Here is a 22,253-nt window from a genome sequence, read left to right on the forward strand (position 1 = left end):
CTCATCGGTGAATAAAATCGTGCGATGCCGTCCATTGCCGAAATCCTTCAATGAAATCTTGGATTTTTAGTACCGATTCCTTTTCTAAATCCTAAATCCTTACGTAGAATAGTTCGTACTGACTTTGGATCGATCTTCAATGATTCCGCCATTTTTGGATGGACCGTCTAGAATCCGAATCCTAATTAATCCTAAGACGAAGTATGTTCCGGTTTTGAGGGGTCCTCGCACTTCTTTTTCTGCCTCTTCCTGAACGGTCCTCCAAATTTCCGAGTTCATGGTACCGTTTTATAGCATCCCGAACAGTTTGCGAAGGCATTTGCAATGTTTTTTCAATACGTGCCGGACGAATTCCTTGTTTATAAAGCTTAATTACCGCACTTCGTAGTGGACTGGACTTCATTACGGCAATACACGTGAACCGATTCAAACGAAACTACAAGCGTTTGTTTGTAGACCTTTTTGACGTTTAATCGTCTTTCTCTATCTATCACACATGGATGAATGCACGGTTTGTTTTCCCACTAATCTGTTTCCCTCTTGCTCGCACTCGATCGATTTAAATGGTGCGGTCTTAATATTCATTGGTTTGTAATCCAGATCAAGCGGTAATGATTAACAGAAGTAGTTGGGGGCATTAGTATTACAGCGCGAGAGGTGAAATTCGTAGACCGTCGTAAGACTAACTAAAGCGAAAGCATTTGCCATGGATGCTTTCATTAATCAAGAAAGAAAGTTAGAGGATCGAAGGCGATTAGATACCGCCCTAGTTCTAACCGTGAACTATACCAATTAGCAATTGGGAGACGCTACATTACGGTGCTCTCAGTAGCTTCCGGGAAACCAAAATTAGGTTCCGAGGGAAGTATGGTTGCAAAGTTGAAACTTAAATGAATTGACGGAAGGGCACCACCAGGAGTGGAGCCTGCGGCTTAATTTGACTCAAGACGGGAAAATTTACCAGGTCCGAACTTATTGAGGTAAGACAGATTAGTAGCTCTTTCTCAAAATTAAGGATAGTGGTGCATGGCCGTTCTTAGTTCGTGGAATGATTTGTCGGGTTGATTCCGATAACGAACGTTACTCAATCAAATTAAATAGAACGCTATCAGCAGTCAGATGTATCGCAAAAAGCTCTATTATGTATCAAGGTCTCAATTGGCAGAGGTGTGCTCATTTCAGCATCTGTCAAATTCGAGCTATACACTGAGAGAAAAAACACGGATAATTGTTCCTCACCCTGTAGATGAACGCGTCATTGGGACGGTACTAATGAATATTTTTGGTCGCTATTGAAAATTTAGTCGATTGCTGAATTTATGTATGGGCCCTCGAATACATCTTCACTACGGAAAGCCGATCATCGTAGCATTGGTGATGTGCTGTCAAGCATTGATTGGGAAAACATACTCGATTCTGATAACGTCCAAACCGCTGCTCAAACTTTTCCACATGTCTTGGCTTATGTCATTGACAGACACGTACCTAAGAGCGTTCACCAGATTGCATCGCACCTCCCTTGGCAGACGAACGAATTGAAGAAACTGAAATCGATCAAGAGAGCCGGAAATTCACTAAATATCGAACGATGTCACTGAAACGTCACTACGTTAAGCTCAATTATCAGTTCAAGCGAGTTAGCCGTCAATGCTACATGCATTATCTGCGAGGGATTCAAAGGAAATTCAAGTCGCACCCGAAGTCTTTCTGGAAGTACGTGAAGGAGCAGCGCAGAGAGTCCGGACTACCTTCTTCTTCTTCTTCGCAGTTCAAGCTTATTGCATATCGCATATTAGCTTATTGCGTGCTCTCAACTTAGTGTTCTAGATGCACTTCCACAGTTATTAATTGTGAGCTTTCGATGCCTGTACCATTTTTGCATTGGTATAATTGTATGGCAAGTCCAATCATACTTCTATGCTCAGGGAAGTCGAGAAATTTTCCAACCCGAAAAATTCCTAGACCGTACCGGGAATTGAACCCAGCCACCTCCAGCATGGTCTTGCTTTGTAGCTGCGCCTTTACCGACTGAGCTAAGGGAGGCCCCGGTCTACCACCATCCATGATATTCAACGGAGAAGTCGCTTCCACTCCACAGGAAGTCTGCCGCTTGCAAGTGTCTTCTCTGACAAGAGCTTAACCAACGAATACGTGACTCTAGCAGCAAGCAACGTTCCACTTTCCGGTCAATCTCTGGGTAGAATTGTTGTCAACGCTGAAGTGATAAAGACTGCCGCACTAAAACTAAAGCCTTCTATCAACCCTGGACCGGATGGTGCCCCTTCAGTCTTTCTGAAGAAGCATATCGCTAACTTACTGTCACCGCTACAACATCTGTTCCGATTGTCCATATCGTGTGGCATTTTTCCATCGAACTGGAAATTTGCGCATATGTTCCCTGTGTATAAAAAGGGTAGTAAACGGAACGTGGATATTTATCGTGGAATTACATCGTTGTGCGCAAATTTCGAAGTTATTCGAGTTAATCATCATAGAGCCTCTGCTCTCCCATTGCAACCAGTATCTAAGTGAAGATCAATATGGCTTCACCTCTGGTCGATCTACTACCACGAATCTACTGTGTCTGATATCGTACATCACGCAAAGTATGGTTGAAAGGTCACAAACAGACGTCATCTACACTGACTTGTCTGCTGCCTTCGATAAGATAAATCACGCCATCGCGATCGCCAAATAGGATAGACTTGGGATTAGCGGAAATCTCTTGAGATGGTTTTGCTCATATCTCGCCGATCGTCAGTTGGTGGTAGCCCATGGTGACTGCCAGTCCGACATTTTCGCAGCTACGTCAGGAATACCTCAAGGAAGTCATCTGGGACCGTTGATTTTCTTACTCTACTTCAATGACGTGAATTTAGTTATCGAAGGGTCCACGACTATCGTATGCAGACGTTCTCAAAATCTACTTACGGATCTGCTCGATCGATGATTGTCAATTCCTCCAAAGTCATTTTGAAGCGTTTGCCAGTTGGTGCCATTTGAACCGAATGACAGTAAATCCTGCGAAGTGTTCAGTCATCACTTTTACTCGAAAAAAGAACCAGTTATGCTCTCCGGGACACCATTATTGAACGTGTGAGCCATGTAAAAGATCTAGGTGTCATCCTGGAGTCTCAACTTACATATAAGCAACACATCTCGCACGTCGTCCACAAGTCGTCAAGGACATTGGGCTTTATCTTCAGAACAGCTAAGAATTTCTCCGACATCCATTGCCTCAGTTCCCTGGTACGTTCCATTGCTACGATATTATTGTCCTGTGCGAAACGTGGCTCGATTATCGAACGCTTTCCAGTCAAGTCTTCGGTCCTGACTACGAGGTCTTTCGTTGCGATCGGAATCCTAACAACAGCCGTAAATCTACTGGTCGAGGTGTCCTTGTAGCTGTCCGTAGCGGGTTGGAGGCAAAGGCCATCGAGAACGATTCATGGAACAATGTGGAGCAGGTTTGGACAGCCATCAATCTGGGTGATCGCACACTATTTCTATGCGCTCTGTACATTCCACCTGATCGAGTCCGCGACAATGAACTCATCGATACTCACTGTCGGTCAGTTTTCACAGTTGTCGAAAGTTCCACTCCAGTTGATGAGATATTCATTTTTGGTGACTTCAATCTGCCAGGCGTTTCGTGGAGTCCATATCATAGCGGATTCCTGTATCCAGATCCTGGTAGCTCTACATTTCACGCAGGAGCTATTAGCCTTCTCGACAACTACAGCGCAGCGACGCTTTCTCAAATTAACCATGTAGTTAACGAAAATGGTCGTAGTTTGGACCTCTGCTTCTCGTGAGCACACAGGACAGGGCTCCATCAATTTCCTCGGCTCCTTGTGCACTAACTAAGCTAGTTCCACAGCACCCTCCTCTAATTGTCACTGTTGAGGACAAACTCGTGCGTGATTTCGGCGACTATACTGCTACGGTTTCTTATGACTTCCGTAAAACTGACCACCGTAGCATCATAGATGTATTGTCTAGCATGGTATGGGAGAATATCCTTGATCCAGATGACGTTTAGGCTGCAGCGCAAACCTTTTCACATGTCTTGGCATATGTCATTGACAGACACGTCCCGAAAAGAACTCACCACAAAGTGTCTCACCCTCCCTGGCAGACGAGAGAGCTACGTAGGTTGAAGTCAATCAAGAGAGCAGCATTGAGAAGATTTACGAAGTATCGCACGCTTCCTCTGAAACTACATTATGTGAGGCTGAATCACATGTACCAGCGAGTCAGTCGTGAATGCTTTTCAAGTTTCCATCCAGCGCAAACTTAAGCTACACCCGAAATCCTTTTGGAACTACGTGAACGAGCAACGCAGGGAATCCGGCCTCCCATCGTCTATGGAATTCAACGGAGAAGTTGGTGTCACTGTTCAGGATATATGCCACCTTTTTTCCGAAAAGTTTGTCAGTGTATTCACTAATGAGACACTAACTACTGACGACCATATTAACCTGGCTGCCAGGAACGTTCCAGTAAACGATCAAACGCTGGGTACAATTGATGTTAATGCAGAAATGATTTCTAAGCCCGCGACTCTGCTCAAGTCATCCTTCAATCCTGGATCTGATGGAGTTCCATCTGTATTTTTGAAGAGACATATTGCTAGCTTGTTAATTCCGCTTCTTCGCCTGTTCCGAATGTCTCTCTCAGGTGGCATATTTCCATCTTGCTGGAAATTTGCGCACATGTTTCCCGTCCACAAAAAAGGAAGGAAACGAGCTGTGGATAACTATCGAGGAATTACATCGTTAAGTGCCGTTTCGAAGCTATTCGAGTTAGTGATTATGGAAACGTTGCTGTCCCATTGCAAGCAGTATTTGAGTGCTGATCAACATGGGTTTACTGTCGGCCGCTCTACAACTACCAATCTGCTGTGTCTCACATCGTATATAACCGAAAGCATGTCGGATCGGGTTCAAACGGACGTTATTTATTCAGACCTATCCGCAGCATTCGACAAGTTGAACCATGCTATTGCGATTGCTAAACTCGGCAGGCTCGGTGTATGCGGTAATCTTCTGAGTTGGTTTCGATCATATCTTACCGGTCGGCAACTAAAAGTTGCCATAGGAGATTGCAGATCAGCTAGCTTCTTCGCCACATCAGGTATACCTCAGGGAAGTCACATGGGACCGTTCATTTTTATACTGTACTTCAACGACGTGCATCTGGTCATCGAAGCTCCTCGGTTATCATATGCAGATGACCTCAAAATCTTCCTACGAATCTGCTCCATTGCTGACTGTCACTTTCTTCAACGTCAACTGAATGTATTCGCTAGTTGGTGCATGTTAAACAGAATGGTAGTGAACCCAGCCAAATGCTCCGCTATTACGTTCTCACGAAAACAACAACCGATAATATTTAGCTATGACCTGCTTGGCTCGACAATCGAACGCGTAAATCAGGTGAAAGACTTGGGTGTGATCTTGGATTCTCTCTATTGTTCGCTTGTTCGATCGACGCTTGAGTATTGTTCAGCGGTTTGGAACCCAAACTACAACAACGGTGCCGAGAGAATTGAATCTGTTCAACGTCGCTTTCTTCGTTTTGCGTTGCGTAGATTGCCTTGGAATGATCCGTTTCGATTACCAAGTTACGAAAGCCGTTGTCAACTTATCGACCTAGAACTTCTCCGGACTAGAAGAGACACAAACAGAGCCCTAACCGTGGCCGATATCCTACAAGGAAGGACAGATTGTGAGGCTATCCTGAGGCAAATTGACCTGAATGTTCAACCCCGACCGCTTCGTAATAACCTTATGCTAATTATGGAGCGTACGGTGCGATTTGCGGGCTGCAGAGAACATTCAACAGAGTTGCATCTGTTTTCGACTTTCATCTCTCCCGTGATGCGCTTCGTCGAAAGTTTTCTTCTGTTTTTCGCCGGCAGGAGTTAAGATATTGACTATAAGATATACGTGTTTTAATGTTTTTTATGTTATGACCATGGTTGAATGTATTTTTTGTTTACCATAGTTGATAAGGTTAAAATCATTGGGGCTACATCCAGGTTGATGTAAAAAAAAACAATAAACAATAAACAATATTGTTCTGTAGTTTGGAGTCCGAAATACAACAATGGTACTGAGAGAGTCGAGTCCGTTCAACGCCGCTTTCTGCGATACGCGTTGAAAATGTTACCTTGGAGAGACCCGTTTCATTTGGCCAGCTATGAAAGTCACTGCCAGCTGATCGACTTGGAGCCTCTTCGCACCAGAAGAGATAATTCAAAAGCCCTGCTTGTCGCGGACACGTTACATGGTAGAATTGATTGCATGGCAATCTTGGAGTAAGTAAACATTAACGTCCAACCCCGAATGCTTCGTAACAATGTTATGCTGAGAATGCCACTACGTTGGACAAACTATGCAATCAACGGTGCAATAGGCGGACTGCAGCGAGTATTTAACCGAGTTTCACCTGTCACGACTAACACTTCGGAGACGTTTCTCTTCATTCTTCTCCAGAAATGGAAACAGTCAATGATCATGTTTTAATGTTTTGTAGTTTAAACTTATGACTTTAATTTTAATCTTAAGTTAAACCATCATTGGAACCATATCGAGTCTGTTGATGCTGACAAATAAATAAATAAATTAGGGGCATTTAGGCCGACATTACATCCATTTCCCCTAGATCTTTTTTTAATCTTAATTCTGGCACTTTGGAAATTTTTAATATCTTGAACTTGTTCATGTAATATAAAACTTCAAGACATTGAATATTGTGTGATCTTAGATTTACTAAAATTAAGTATGTGTTAAGCTTCAACAATTAATAGATTTAAATGTAAAACTGTTTCTTTAAAACTAATTGTCATGTTTTAAAAACGTTTGCATTAATTACTGTTGTTGTTTGACCAAAAAAGAGCATATTTTTAACTCATTTAAAAATAGCATTCTTCTTATAAACCTAGAAATTATCCGTAAAAGTTCAGGAAACAACTAAACAATATGTAGGTTTCCTCGAAAAACGATCCAAACTTCAATGAGATGATGAAGTAGACACCTTGTGCCTTCAGCAAAGTTTCTTGTTTTGATATTTTCTAAAACTTTGCTGAAGGCACCGATGCTGAATATAATATTTAAAAAAAAAATTGAGTCTCACTTCTAGGAGGACCAATCATTGAGCTGCCAATGTCAAAAGAAGCTTTTCATATTCCGAAAGATTACCGAAGACACCATGCTGCAGCGCCAGGATTTCAAAGCATTTGTATAAAGATGTTCTACAAAAATCACACGCAGTTTATAGACCTAACCATAATTATCATCTAAACCACATACTTTCATAATATGCATTTAAAATAAAACTGGACATTCTTGATTAATCGTAATAATGCAGTGCGATTCAAAATAATTCGATTATTATTTGAACTAATCGAACGATTAACCGATATCCCTAAACTGCACTCCTCAGAAGTGCGGAATCGCTAATAAAAATGCGCTTATCGTCTTGGTGTCTTCTGCGCACATATTCCTTATGAACCAAGAATTAAGTACGACGAAGACACCAAAACCATTGACCCTATAGCGCAATTTCATTAACGCTTCGGCACTTCTCGTCGCATTTATTTTTGGTTTTATATTTTTGCATACTTTTTTAAATATTATTTTAGCCAATCCCACTTAGGAAGAAAACAATTTTTTCAGTGCACCAGAACAACACAAATCAAACGCTCCCTCCAAACACATGTATAGCATGTACGTATGTATGTAGCGACCATGTAGCAAAGACCGAACAACTGCGGAGTCTATTTTCGGGGGAGGCTCGTCGTCCATTTCCGGCGGCTGGCTGCCCACTTGACTATGCTCTATCCACTCCACGGTGCACGGAACCATTAAACTATGAAGCACCCAGTAGCAATACATCAATGGGCACTTGTTTGGAATCTCTTCAGCTCGCTCGTTTTCACGAACACACAAGCACTCCTCCTGTGGATCGTATCCTGTCAATTTTTTTTTTATCGAATCTCTTCTTCCTCATCAAGTAAAAAACAATCTCCGTTTTCACATCCCTTCCCCACTCCTGCTGCGACAGAAAAGACGGCCCGAACTTCGTCGGTCAATCTGAATATCAGATTACACGGCACTCTTGAAGGCGTCGCACAGAATCAGCTGCTTCTTCGTTTCCCGGGGATTCAACCTTCTTTCCTATCTCGCAACAGCAGAAGGAGGATGATGACTCACAAAATCACTTTCAACTTGCGAATTTTTCTGCATAACTTAAAGCTCGGCACCATCACTCACACAATCTGTTTTGCATAGAAAACAATTTACACCGCCTCCCGCCGCGCGGAGAACTAGGGGAACTGAGCAAGGGAAATTCCTCCAATCGGCGATGCTGATTAGCGTTGATTGAAATCAATTCCGTGTGCACAAGTCAACACTGATAAAAAAAAAATGGGTGGAACCGACCTTGTGTTCCCGACACTCGTGCCTCCGAAAAATAGGCCAACTTCTTGCCGCGGCCCCCACCGTCGCTTACAAAAAAAATCAATTCCGTGACCGAGACCAGCTGTCACACAGTTTCTTCTTATTTTTGGCACATTCCTTCTCGTAGCAGGAATCCAAATCCAGCACAGCCAGCCAGCCAGAACACACCTCCTCCGAAAATATCCCGCAGAAATTCCGGAACACATACACCACCATCCAGCAAAACACGGAAACCAACCTTGTTTTGTTCCAGCTCACTCCTGTTTCCAACAATGATGGGAAATTGTATTGTTTCCCGCGCAGATATCACCCCCTCACAGACCGCGACCGATAAATAAAATTCACCAGCAGGCAAATTTCCTTCCGAAAAAATTACACAAATCGACGGCTTCTTCTGCCTATCCTGTTGATAGGAGGAGACTGACTACTATTATAGGTAGTTAAGTGGTACACAGCACACTCACACGAACCAAAGACCGCTGACAAGCGGAAAACCCGTACCGCACCGAAGCACTACTGGAACGCAAATGAGCGAACGGCTGGACCACACAGTGGGGAACGCGTCGTCGTATCGCGGAATTATAACACAGCACCGATTCTGCCTCCGAGTCGGGATTGACAGGAAACTCGCTACCGACGTTAGGAACGGAACGTACACACAAGGCTACCAAACGGGAGGATCGACCGACGGGTAATAGCGAAAAGGAAAGCCAAGCGCAAACGTGATACTGCGAACAGAACAACTCCAGCCAGGACCGATTCCGAAATCCGATTTTTGACTCGAGTCGACGGGAGGCGAACGCGCAAATTTCGATGTGTGGGTGAGTTTTTGTGCAAAAGTGGAATGACAGCTCGAGCTGTCAAACCATCCAAAACAGAAGGAAGGTGCGTTCAAAACATTGTGGGATGTGAGCCGTTTAAAAAAGTATCGCTTAAAAGTGGAAAAGGGCCTAGGACCAAAATGTGAACATTGTGTTTTGATACCATTATATTGGAAAATCAAAGTTGAACTATGAAAGTGATTATGATTTCAACATTTTCCACGGGAAGGTGTACGAGTGCAATCTTAAAATACTTTTATTTTGCAAATAAAGCATTTTTTCAATATAGTTGCTGCTACGATGGTAGAAAAGCTGAAATCTCTATATCTCACAGTGCCAAATTATAAAACCATCATCACTTTCTTTTTTGTTTACCGTCGATCTTGTTTTCCGTACTGAGTATCAATTCGACAACTCATGGACCGGGGACCAATGGCTTTACTTCCCTTCCCACGAACACGGAGCCAGATGTCAGTAGTGTGCTTTGTGTGTGATGTCAATTAATCGATTATTTTTTGTTCGCTGTGCTGTCATTTTTCCACCAATGAGAGTGCAGCACATGTTTGAAACGATCGGTGATGATACTCTGCAGAAGTTAATGCTTATATCGGTATGATATAACCGATTACAAATATTTTACTTTTCAGTTCGTTAATCGATTATTCGAATGAAAATCGACCATCACTACACAGCAAAAAAAAATGTAATATCGATCAACGTAATTCAAGCTGATGTATGAAATAATGATGTAATAGCAAATAGCAGATACAATATTACATCAATGGATGTAATTTTGTTCGCAAAATCGATGTACATCGTACAATGTGATATTACACAACCGATGGATTGACCTGGTTGCAGCAGTTTCGATGTAATATTCAACAACTTTTTTTGCTGTGTAGATGAATGTGGAACTTCATTTCAAATATAAGGACCGTACATAAATAAATCAGGCATAACATTTGATAACGGCACAAAAGCATTTGTAAACAAACTTTCTAAGGCCCTTTACACGCTAACCAAAGTCCTCCCACGCAAACCAATACCACTTTCGGATAGGTGATAGTTGCCCCTATCCGATGATGTTATTGGTTCGCGTGTAAAGGGCCTTAATAAGTTTGTACAAATTACGTCCCCACGGTAACTGAAATAAACACGAGTGTTCACCGGTTGGAAGAACTATGAAAGTGATAAGAATTTCAAGATTTTGAATGGTGAGGTATACGAGTGTAATCTTAAAGTGATTTTATTTTGCGAACAAACTATTTTAATAAAATCTGGTTATTGCTACGTTAGTAGAAAACTCAAGGCACAGAACAGAAGTGGAACTTCGGATCCAAAAGTGGCTCCTTATTATTTTTGTGAACACAAACGGTAGAAAGCAAGCTTTACCTGCAAATTACATGGGCAGCATGCTTTGATGGTGTGAGTGCCCATAGAAAACCCGCATTCACAAGCATCACTTGGTGAACAAAAATGTTCTAACACTTTTTAATACACTGATTCGTTCCCACTTCCACTTCTGTCCTGTACTCAAGGGCTACTCAATAAACAATTTCATTTATTTGCAGATTTTTAGTTGTGTACATAGATTTCAACTTTTCTACTATCGCAACCAGATTAAAAAAAAAAGCTTCAGTGTACGTGAGTGCACGGATGGATTTGAGTTCTAGAACATTTTAAAAAGGGCGTAACTCCAAAATGTAAACAAACCATATTTTGCCACATATAGACAGAACAGTTCACAAACTACTCGATAAACGCGAAAAAGTAGAAGAAAATATCACTTCAAATCATCAAAAACGCAAGGGGTGGTCACTCTACACACTTGTTTTGCGCCAACTTTTTTCTCAGTGTACCTCAGTGTGCCGCAGCTGTACTGGCAGTGCCAAGAAGTCATTGAACTGACTTTTGATTGCTTGTGAATAATGCCTTGTTTGGCAACCCGGTATTTTAACAGCTCTTGTTTTTGTTTTGTTTTTCAATGTTTTCAAAAACGACACGGACTCCAGTTGGGACTACACAGTGGATGCAGCCGTCTCCAAGGATGCCTGCAACGGACGAGCTCCGTTGCTACACGATCCTTCCATCTTCGGTGGAAGGCCGACCCCGCACAACGAACGTCAATCATTAGTCAACCAACTCTTCTGGGAGCCGGCGGAGGAAACGGATTTGAACCGAATTTTTCACCGCCCGAGCATCATCCGTCGGAAAACTGGAAACCAACACCGGCCGGAGCACACATCGGACTGATGAAGGACGCACCGCTGACCCGAAACGGACCAGCCTATTTTCCAAGCAGAACTACTTGTCAGAGTCCACCAACCCGTACAATTCAATCAGCTTCAAGGTCTACAGCGCTTCCAAAAAAATCGCTTCCCAGGCCAGCCAAAATCGCATTCTCCACTTCATCAATACTCCACCCGTATGCCGTCCGAGGATCTGCTGCTGACTGCATTCACCACCAAGGACTGCCACCCGTCGCAAGTGCGAATGTTCCGGCTGAAATTGGAAAGTTCCTCCTCCGGATTGGTCGAGTTCCCGAGCGTAGCCCTGGCAGTGAACGCCATCATGAAGTGCAACAGCGCGATCGATCACAAATGCACAAAACTCCCGTTCATTATGAAGCTGTTAGTTGGAAGTGCAAAAAGCAAGGCAAAAAGGCAGTAGAGTAAAAATAATTTGTTGAACTATTTGAGATTTTGCCAAGACGGTCCTCCAACATTATATGTTGGATGATGGAATGGTTTGTGTAGCAGCCACCGCCATGGATTTATTCGAGCAGTTTGAATGATCGGATGGTATAGTTTTTGTTTGGTTGTTGACTTTCCGATTAAAACTCAAGCGCCGTTTGTCGTGACCGGCCCAAGATTTCCAGCGTCGGCCGCGGCTACACAAATTAGCGATACAGCTCCCACGGCTGCGGCTGCTTCCAATGCTGCTGCTGCTGTTCCTTCTCCTTTAAAATTCGTCAGAAAAGACGGACCAGCAGCAGCATTGGAAGCAGCCGCAGCCGTGGGACCTGCATCGCTTGTTCGTGTAGCCATGGCCAGAAACCTCGGTCTGGTCAAGATACCGCTGTCAGCTGTTCTTCGTCTGGAAGGAAATGTGGACGCGACTGCCGTCACGGGTGTAACGATTGTGAGAATACATGGCGGGACTTGGTTGAGATTCACGGTTGTGTTTTGAAAATAATTTGATTATATTGTGGCAACATCAATAACAAATTTTGACACATGCAAACTGCGCAGGTGCAGTAAAAGTTCAGTGTTGCCAGTAACTTTAAAGATCATAAAAATTGTAACCATGGGTGCCAAACAGCACCAATGACTGCACCCGGGTGTGCCCAAGTTTGATTTTGGCACACTGTGTAGAGTGACCTACCCTTGCAAAAACGTTTCTTCTTACATGGCGCATTTCCAACTTGCAACTCTATAATGCATCTGATTGTTACGCCGTACTGATTCTGTAGTACTGATTCTGTAGTACTGATTCTGTAGTATCTAGTCACGCCCGATTCATGTGAAATGCATTCGATTGATATTTCACGTGTAAACAACCGTAATTCCACTCTCACAAAATTTGCGAACGAAGAACCAAGGCGGGTGTATTTCCACGGCGTATCACTAGTGCTAGCAGTTCAAAGGGTGGAAGACCCGGGGGGACAAAGAAAAACGTTTTTTTTTTTAGTTTTTAGTTATGCATGGTGATGGATCACACTATTAACTATATGTCAAGCTTATAAAATCATGCAGAAAATAGAAAGACGTGAAATAGGATTAATTTTTATGTCATCAAAATTCTAAAGCGATTTTCTCGCTTATTTTTTCAACTGTTAGTCTAGAGTTCACTCACTCTAGAAAAAGTGGCGCAAGCTGCGGGAAATGTTTACAAATAAAGAACTCATGAACACTGATGGCGGTAAGCTCCAACTCGGATTAACTTTTAATACCGACCCTGTATGGATGATCTACAAAATATTCCCTAATAAACGAGCACCATACATGAACGATACCACAAATCGTGCCACCGTACCACATATTGTTGGGATGATAACCCGAATAGGTTGTTAGGCACTCTTTATGGTTATCGTTTATGCGGGTTTACTTAGAGTCGTGTTGATTAACTCTGATGTTGACACGAGGGGCTGTCAACTTGAGTATTTTCGATTCGTCTACCCGACTTGAAAAGGTATATTTTGTATTTTTTCGTATTTATGTATTTTTAGCTTTTGTGTATTTTTGTATTATTGTGTATTAAATTCATTATTAAATGTATTTTTCGTATGCAAAGTATTTTCGAGGTATATTTGAATATTTTTATTAGGGTATTTTAGTTTCAGCGTGTATGCATTTACGTATTTTTGTGTGTATTTTCCGAAGTGTGTATTTACAATTCAGCTGATTTGTGATCAGAGCATCCGGACATTCTTGATCGGGATTTAATCCGAGAATAAAAGGGATCTTACCACCATAAATGTTCATGACTAATGAATTATAGATTAGTAAACATTGTCCGCAGTTTGAGCCTCTTTTTCTCGAGTGAGTGATCTCAAATCCATCCTTCGTGCCCTCGTCTATTGGCGATGACGGCACCGTCGAAAAATTTGCTCTTTCAGTAAATATAAACAGTTTCTTATGGGAATTTTCGGTTGAGTGAAAGGATAGTACAAAGTTCGCCATGTTTCACGCACAGTCTGACGTTTTCTTATGGATTTTCTCATAGGAATAAAGAGCTACAGAGTCACCGTCAACGCCAAGGGCCCATGCATTAATTATGTCACGCTAAATCGAGGAGAAATTTACCCCCCCCCCCCTTATCGTGACGTTTTTCCTATGCCTAATGCATTGCTTGTCACAAAATCTTAGACCCCCTCCCCCCCCTAGAGCGTGAAATAATATATGCATCAACCCCAATGCACTATAAAAAGCATCGATGGATCCTTTTCATTAGAAATACTCAGAGGGAGAGATGTGCGGAGAGAATGTTTTGAGCCAAATGAACTGTCAAAATCTGAGCCAATGGAACTTCCCATTAGAATTGTTCCGATGATTTCTTTTTCTTACTAGAGTACATTTGAGACTTAAGAGTATTGCAATCGAACAGAAAATCAATTACCTTTATGTTTTGTGTGCTCCTCAAATTCAAATAGTTTTTGGAATCAAAAACAGTATTTTAACTCTATTGATTAATTGATCTACGTCGGTTAATGAATGGCACCATGAAATGTGCAAAATATTGCGATGCAATCAATTATTATTTTGCACGTAATTCGAATAAAAAATACAAGTCAGTGCCAACATTTCAAAGGGGCGTAATTGCATTTGTAAACAATGGCTTTAGCCATCGATTTCTCGCGAATAAAAGCTCACTCATGAAAAATAATGACACCAGTAGGTAGAGGAATGTTTCCTCTACCAGCTAGCATTGTTATTTTGAAGAGGTAAGATTTCATTCGCGAGAAATTGATGGCTAAAGTCATTGTTTACAAAAGCAATTACGCCCCTTTGAAATGTTGGCACTGAAGTAATTCGAAATGCTAGCTTCTAGCAAGGATTGCAAGATAATTTAAAAAACAAATCCCTGCGCCGAATTGTATTTTGTTTTCTCTCCCTCTGAGTATTTCCGGAGAACTTCGAGATTAGGGCGTAATTGCTTTTGTAAACAAACACTGCATTTGACGATTTCTCGCGAATTAAAGCTCAATCTAAAAAACTAACAACCCAAACAGGTAGATGAATGGTTCCCTTATCATTTGGTATAGTTTGTATGTTTACAAAAATAATTACGCCCAAATCTCAAAGTTCTCCGGATTTCTACTTTTCAACATTAAACAAATTTTATCCTATTTCCTGGGCATTCACCGTACCAACATCTCCTCACAGAAATTCAAAACAACCCAAAATTAAGTTCTTTTCACTCATCTCCCATGTTCACAGAAAAAAAAGTTGTTGAATATTACATCCAAACTGCTGCAACCAGGTCAATCCATCGGTTGTGTAATATAACGTTGTACGATGTACATCGATTTTGCGAACAAAATTACAACCATTGATGTAATATTGTATCTGCTTTTTGCTATTACATCATTATTTCATACATCAGCTTAAATTACATTGATCGATATTACATTTTTTTTTTGCTGTGTTCCGTACGATAAGCCAAATTTGGGTAAACCGGCTCAAAGTAGTTTGCATTTAAGAGCAACCGTAACGGTCGTTGTCATTTGCGCGACTATTTTAACAGCGCACAGCGCTCTCATTTTAGTTTAGTCACTCTTCTCCACACCGGTCGCTGCTATCGCGGTTATCAATTTACTCGCCTTTGTCCGTACCGGTAGTGAGCATTTTGACATTTCTACGAATAGCAACTTTTCTCCAGCGCTGCTATCGCGCTGCTAAATTTGGTAGCGCACTTCTCACCGAGAAGCCGACTGCTATTTTAGTTACTCGTATGGCAACCCCCGATACGGTAGCTGCGCAATGATGAGGGCTGCTAAAATGAGTTTAGCAGCGTACCGTTACGGTTGCTCTAAGCACGGCAAAAAAATTACCCACACTGTAACATGCAAGTACCCATTAATGGGTATAAAAGTACCCATTTTTAGTAAGTATATGAAGCTGTCAAATAATGGGTAATTGAATATTTTTGAAAATGGGTTCTTTTGTACCCATCTTTTTGACCTCTTCGAGGAAGAAAAATGAGTATTATTTTACCCATTATTGGGTGAAAATTATCTTAATCAATAGTGAATATTGTCTAACACAAAGCATATTACGAGGCCTTAAAAATTGATTTTCTATGCCATCTACGCCTAATAAAATGAGCATTGAAATGTAAGTATTTATTTGAAATATATCTAGGTGGTGTACATTATGAAATTCAGATAAAATTTAATGATTTTTATTGTTAATTTCAGATCCACAAGGAAGTGGCCGTGAACAAAGTGTTCCAGGAAGGGATGACAAGAAGAAACGTCCGACAAAAGCAACACATTGCACAGCAGGGACAGTGGATGCCAAGTTATTATTATCGAAATAAATAAAAAACAAGTTATTAATGCTAATGTTTCCGCCATTTCAATGAAATATGCGAAAAATCAAATTAAAATTAATTTCTAAATAGCTCAATTATCGAAAATGTATACTTTTTACCCATTTTCTAAATCTTTTCATTTCTGAAAATGGGTAAAAAGTACCCGATGATTTGACGTACAAGCTCTTTACCCATTATTGGGTAAAGACGTTTTACCCATTTTATGAGTTTACCTAGTTTACTTCGAAATGGGTACTTTTTCACCCATTAATGGGTACTTGCCAGTCACAGTGCATCGCTAAGTTATTTTCAATTTTTTCTACCCAAAATTAAGTTCAATTAACTCAAATTTGGGTATATCGCATATTACTCAATTTTGGCTTCTCGTACGGAACTAGACGGTTGAGTCGAATCTTTCGTTCTATTTTTGACAACAATAGCGAGAGGAAATGAAACGGGCAGAGGTCAAATAACTCAAATTTGAGTTTAAAAAACTCAAGCGGTGGGTAGTTTTGTTTTTCTGTGCTGAACACAAATAAAACGGCTAGCATCCCCGCATGTCGCACTCATTGAACTCACCCGTTGTTATTTTTGACAGTTCTCTACAGAAACGCTCGCGGTGCAAAAGCAAATAATAATCGAAACAACCGAGATAAATCGCAATTTCCCGAGTAAATTCTTTTTAAATAATAAATTACTACATAATACCTATCGAACGCGGTCAAAATGAACGCACCACCAACCTTCGAATCGTTCCTGCTGTACGAAGGAGAGAAAAAGTAAGTATCAACAACAAATTTGGAACCAAACTACTGGCGCTAACATTTGCTTCCCCAAAAAATGCACCAACAGAATCATCAAGGAACTGGACACCAAAGTGCCGAACGCCGCTATCTTCACCGTAAACAAGGAGGATCACACTCTTGGAAACATGATCCGCAAGTAGGTTTCCGGAGATATTAGAGCTAAGGTCATCGTAGTTCAATTAATTCTTTTATTTTCCCCCAGCCAACTGCTGAAGGATCCCAATGTACTGTTCGCCGGCTACAAGCTTCCCCATCCGCTGGAGCATAAATTCGTCATCCGGATTCAAACCACATCCGATTACTCACCCCAGGAAGCGTTCATGAATGCAATCACCGATTTGCTGTCGGAACTGTCCCTGTTCGAGGAACGCTTCCGGGAGGCATACAAAGAAAAGAAGGAGGGAGGCGACTAGTTTCTCATTATTTTCCAGGAGGGAAAACTAATCGTGTAATTTTAAAAGTATTTTGTATTGTTTCCCTATCTAAACTCGACTATCGATAATAGTATGTGTACCTATATTTAAATATAACAGAAATAAAGACAAGTCAAAAAAAAAAATTCACACTGATAGGGAAATCTACTGTGAATTTCTTTGATTTTTATGCATTTTTGTAGGTTGTTATTGTTCTTTCGCCGATCTGCTATTTGGCTTTTTTCGTCGCTTGGACTTTAACGCTACACTACACATTAAAATAAATAGTTTGTTGTAAATTTGAAAACTATTGCTTTGATCCTAAAACAATGAGAACGATAACTGTTTTACAACTGATCTACCACAAATGTAGAGTTAGTCCGCTGTCGTGCTAATAGCAATTGAGAATAATAAATTAGTGTTGCATTGAAGAGCTATTTTCAAAGCATGCGCATTCGCTTCTCCTTCCCTGCGGTCTCACCTAGTACGTCTCGTCATCGGGACATTCACCCAACTCGTGGTCAAACACTGTCGAGATGAGAGAGGATTTTGAATTTCAAGAATGCATCGATTTCAAAGTAGTGGTACTCACCTTCACATCCTTCACAGTACTTCCGCGGTGCCGGTATCTTGCGCTCCCTTGGTTCCGCCGACGGGTGCTTCAGTGATTCCGGTGGACTGTCGGAGCACTGCTTCGGACAGTCTTCCGTTTCGTGCAGATCAAACTCGTCGCAAATATCGCAGAATACCCTCGGGGCCGGTTTCCGCTTGCTGAATTCGAAGCTCGTGTTGTTCGAACCTTCAATGCTGGTTTGTTCCAGAGCCTGAATCCGCAGGGTCAGCTTATCGTTCTTCCGCTGCATGTCGGCAATGATCGAATTGAGGAAGTTGATCTGTGCTCCAACATCTTCGTCCGCTTCGCCGCCCGTTACCAGAGCGGCAGTTGTCGTCGTCATCGAAGCAGCATTCGCCACTTCTTGTGACAGTTTCCGAATGTCACTGTCCTTCGACAGGATCTGCGACCTCAGCAGTTCAACCTCCCTCTGTAGTTTTCGATTCGAGATCTGCATTTCGGTTTCCCGTAGCTCCATATCCTTTTTCTCGCATTCCAGTTCATGCTGCCGTTTCTCAACGGATCGCATGCTTCCGACCGTCTTGGCCGATTCCACCATCTGTGTTTCGAACCGGTTCATTGTCTCCGCTAGCTTGGTGCTCAGCTCAGAAATTTCCTGTTGTTTAATACTTTCAATTTCCAGTAGTTTCTGGTTCATTTCATGCAGCTTGTGAGAACTTTCCGTCTCCGAAGTTTTCTTCTTGTTCAAAAGCTCTTCAAATTGTGTACTCTGGGCGGTCAGTTTCGTCTCCAGCTCGTTGATCTTCCTGTTTTGTTCCTTCAGCTTATCCTCTTGCTCCTTGGCAGCTGCCTTGGATTCATCCAGTTTTTCTCTCAAACCAGTTGCAGTAGCTGCCGTCTTTTCCACTTGCTCACTCCTTTCATTAAGGCACTTCTCCGTAGATTCAAGTTTACCTACTAACTGCCGTATCTCATCTTGCTTCTGTGACAAATCTTCTCGAACCTGCTTCAACTCAGCTTCCTTCTCCTGCAAGCTGGATTCACTTTCTTTGATCGTATTCTGAAGACTATCCACCTCGGCCAATCGTTTCTGGGCTTCTTCCTTTTGCTGCTCAACCAGTGACTCCTTCGAACGAACTTGCTGATGAAGATCCTCGGTGAGTTTTACCAACGGCGACAGCTCATCAATCTTCGACTTAAATTCTTCAATCGCCTTATCTTTCTCCCCGACTAACTCGTTCAAGCGACCCGTTTCCTGCTCTAGTTGACTCTTTACTGCCTTTAGTTCTTCTGCAATATTTGCCGAGCCTTGATTCATCGTCTCCAGCTGTGACTGATACTCGCTTCTTTCCTTCTCGACAAGTTCCAGCGACTCCTTAAGTTGCTTAACTTCTTCCTTGAGCCCCTCTTTTCTGCTGACCAAATCCACCTGTTCCTCTTCCATTTCATCATACTTTTCCTTGAGCGACGCCAGCTCTCCACTAATCTCCTTGAACGACGTCTCAACCCGTCCCTTCTCGCTGCTCAACTCCTGAATCTGACTGAGATAGTCCCCAAGCTGCTTCAACAGCTCCGAATGCGTTTCTGCATTCTGTTCCAGTTGCTTCGTAGAATCGGCGAATTGCTCTTGCTTCTTTGCCATCTCCTCCTGAACCGATCGCAGTTCTTTTTCCAATTCGGAAATTTTCGAATTCTTAGCATCCAGCTGTGCCGAAGAATCGTGACTTCTCTTCTCCATCGACTGTCTCAATTCGTCAAGCGATGCACGCAGAGAACTTTCCTCTGTCGTCAATTCTTCAAACTGTTTTCTCAGCGCCGCTTCCTTCTCCGCCTGCTCGTTCAGTTTTGCCTCAGCTTCCTCACGTTCCTTCGCCGCATGTTCCCTACTCTTCGCCAGTTCACCTTCCAAATTGCTGACCAATTTCTGCTGAAGCACAACATCACTTTCCAACTCTCCTTTCATCTTCTCAAATTCCTCCGCCTTCGATTCCGCCTCCCGCATCAAGCGATTCTTCTCCTCCTCAAAACTAGCCTTCAGCCCGGCAATCTCGCGCACCAAGTTCTCTTTCTCCACCTCGGCCGTCTCCTTGATCTTGGCTAGTTCCACGTTCAACTCATTCTCCCGATCGATCTTCTGACTGGAAATCTGCTGCATTTCGTTTCTCAACCGCTCAATCTGTTCGCTTAGTCCCTGGGTCACCTGGTTCGCCTCGTCCAGTCTTCGTTGCATATCAATTTTACTGCCATTGAACGCATCTTGCAGTTCGTCTAGCAGTTTCTGCTTCGTCTTCAGTTCATCGGATGCTTTGGAAAGCTCCGAATTGGAGTCCAAGGTCGTCGACCGCAGCGAGTCGATTTCGCTTTCCAAATCGGTCTTTTGCTGCTGAAGCTGCGACGATTTTTGCTCCTGAGCTTCCAACTTACGCTTGAGATCCGCATGCTCGATCTCGAGTTTACCGAATGCCTCCTGCAGATCGATCAGCTTCTTTTCGGCGTTCTCCAGCTTACCACAGCTGCTAGACAGGGACTGATTCAGTTTGTCGACATTCTCGGTCTTGCTATTAAGCTGCGTTTTGAGCGATTCGATTTGCTTACTCAGTTCTTGGTTTTCGTTGAGCTTAGCGACGAGTTCGTCGCTCGTTGTCTTCTGCGTCGCGCCGGACTGATTCAGCTGAAGCAGTAAGGCTTCCTTCTCCTGGCGCATTTTGTCCAAGGAAGTTTCCAATTCGGCAGCGAGGGCATCCTTTGAGCCCAAGTCTTTTTCGTGTGCTTCCTGAGTCTTCTGCACATCTTCCTCGTGCATCTTTTGTGCGTTTTTAAGCCTCTCCTCGAGTAGGGTAATTGCCGAAGCTGATTCCTTCTTCAGCTTGTCCAGCTGCTCACTCAAGTGCATTCGCTCTTCATTGAGTTTACCTAAGGTGCCGTCCCGGTCGGCAAACCGCTTCGTAGTATCCTCCAGCTCTTGTGCGACATTTGCTTTGGCCACGTTGAGTTCCTTCAGTTCACCCTGAAGCGCACTGATGAGCACTTCGTTCTCCTCCAGCTGCTTGTCTTTGGCAAGATGTTCAGTCTCATAGTTGGTAAGCTTTTTGAGCAAATCCTCCTTGGATTTCGTTTCAAACTCCAAGCTCGCTCGCTGCTCTGCAAGGCGTGCTTCCTTGTCTTCGATGGTGTCTTCCAGCTTCTTGGACAACTCAGCAACGGTAGTCTCCAAGCTTGTGATCTGGTACTGCTTTTCCTCAACTTCGTGTTGCTTCTGTTCCAATTCGGTTTCTTTCGATCGCAGCAATACCGACTGCTGTTCACTTCCCGCCGACCTGTTCTTCAGATCATCCTGGATCTTAGCCAGCAGAGATTGCTTCTCTTCCAACTGCTTTTCTCTACCCTTAATCGCTTCTTCGAGTGTTTGCTCGCTCTTCTTCGAATCTTTTAGACTCTCTTCTAGCTTTCTCACGAGCTCTTCACTCTCTACGATTCTGCTGTTGAGATCAGCAAGCTTCCTGTTCCTTTCATCAACCGCCTCTTTCGCACTCACTTCGGTCAACTTCAGCTCATCCAATTCTTTCTTAAGCTTTCCAATTGCCCCGTCCTTTTCCTCCAACACCGCTTTCAAACCACTCTCTCCTTCCAGCAACTTTACATCCCGTTGCCTGATGTCATTTAGCAGTCCCTGAATTTCACCCGTCAGCTTCGTGATGTGTTTCTCCTTCTCACTGACCAGCTCTTCCTTGCTGCGCAAGTTACTTTGCAGCTGAGACACCTCTTCATCCAGCTGCCCCTCGGCATTCTTCAGCTCCAGGTATTGCTTCTCGAGCTCCGCATCCTTGGCCGTCAGCTCCACACCCAGCCCATCGATCCGGTCTTCCAGGTAGGCAATCTTCTCTTTCAGACACTGCTCGCTGATGTTGTAGCTCGAGTCCTTAATGTCCAGATTCTTCTCCGTCTCGGCCAACCGTTCGTGCAGCTTCGAGATTTCATTCTCCAAGGATTGCTTGAGCTCCTCAGTCAGGTGAAGCTTCTGGTCTCGCTGGAGGATCTCCGCTTTGAGCTTGTCGATTTCGAGCTTCAGCTGGGACGTGACATCCACTGGATATCGACAGACAAATTGTTAACAGGTGTAAAAGAGAGGTTATGAACAC

General features: G+C 42.8%; 3 protein-coding genes across 12 annotated transcripts in view; 1 reads left to right on the top strand and 2 right to left on the bottom strand.

Moving 5' to 3' along the window:
* The window catches only part of rl (Mitogen-activated protein kinase rl), a 325,879-nt gene extending 316,603 nt beyond the window's left edge, over nt 1–9,276 (bottom strand). Inside the window, exon 1 of one of the 3 annotated variants that reach the window (XM_065217845.1) lies at nt 8,704–9,276. The gene's annotated coding sequence lies outside the window, so the exon portion shown is untranslated. The remainder of the gene's footprint in view (nt 1–8,703) is intronic. The other 2 variants (XM_065217844.1, XM_065217843.1) reach the window with 2 other exon arrangements.
* Nucleotides 9,277–16,948: 7,672 nt separating this feature from the next.
* On the top strand, nt 16,949–17,540 carry Rpb11 (DNA-directed RNA polymerase II subunit RPB11). The gene is made up of 3 exons (XM_065217853.1): nt 16,949–17,100; nt 17,174–17,263; nt 17,330–17,540. The coding sequence occupies exons 1-3, from the start codon at nt 17,048–17,050 to the stop codon at nt 17,538–17,540; spliced, it is 354 nt and encodes a 117-aa protein (XP_065073925.1). The 5' UTR covers nt 16,949–17,047.
* A 34-nt stretch (nt 17,541–17,574) lies between these two features.
* CLIP-190 (Cytoplasmic linker protein 190) overlaps nt 17,575–22,253 on the bottom strand; it is a 289,367-nt gene continuing 284,688 nt past the window's right edge. For all 8 annotated transcript variants that reach the window (XM_065217808.1, XM_065217810.1, XM_065217812.1 and 5 more), the window contains 2 exons: nt 18,133–22,200; nt 17,575–18,068 (listed from right to left, as the gene is read on the bottom strand). In XM_065217808.1, coding sequence (XP_065073880.1) covers nt 18,022–18,068; nt 18,133–22,200 — 4,115 coding nt within the window. In that variant the 3' untranslated portion in view covers nt 17,575–18,021. The remainder of the gene's footprint in view (nt 18,069–18,132; nt 22,201–22,253) is intronic.

Source organism: Ochlerotatus camptorhynchus, unplaced genomic scaffold, assembly GCF_037179485.1.
Source record: "Ochlerotatus camptorhynchus isolate MF236.1 unplaced genomic scaffold, CSIRO-AGI_Acam_v1.1 ptg000080l, whole genome shotgun sequence".
Taxonomy (NCBI): Eukaryota; Metazoa; Arthropoda; class Insecta; order Diptera; family Culicidae; genus Ochlerotatus; species Ochlerotatus camptorhynchus.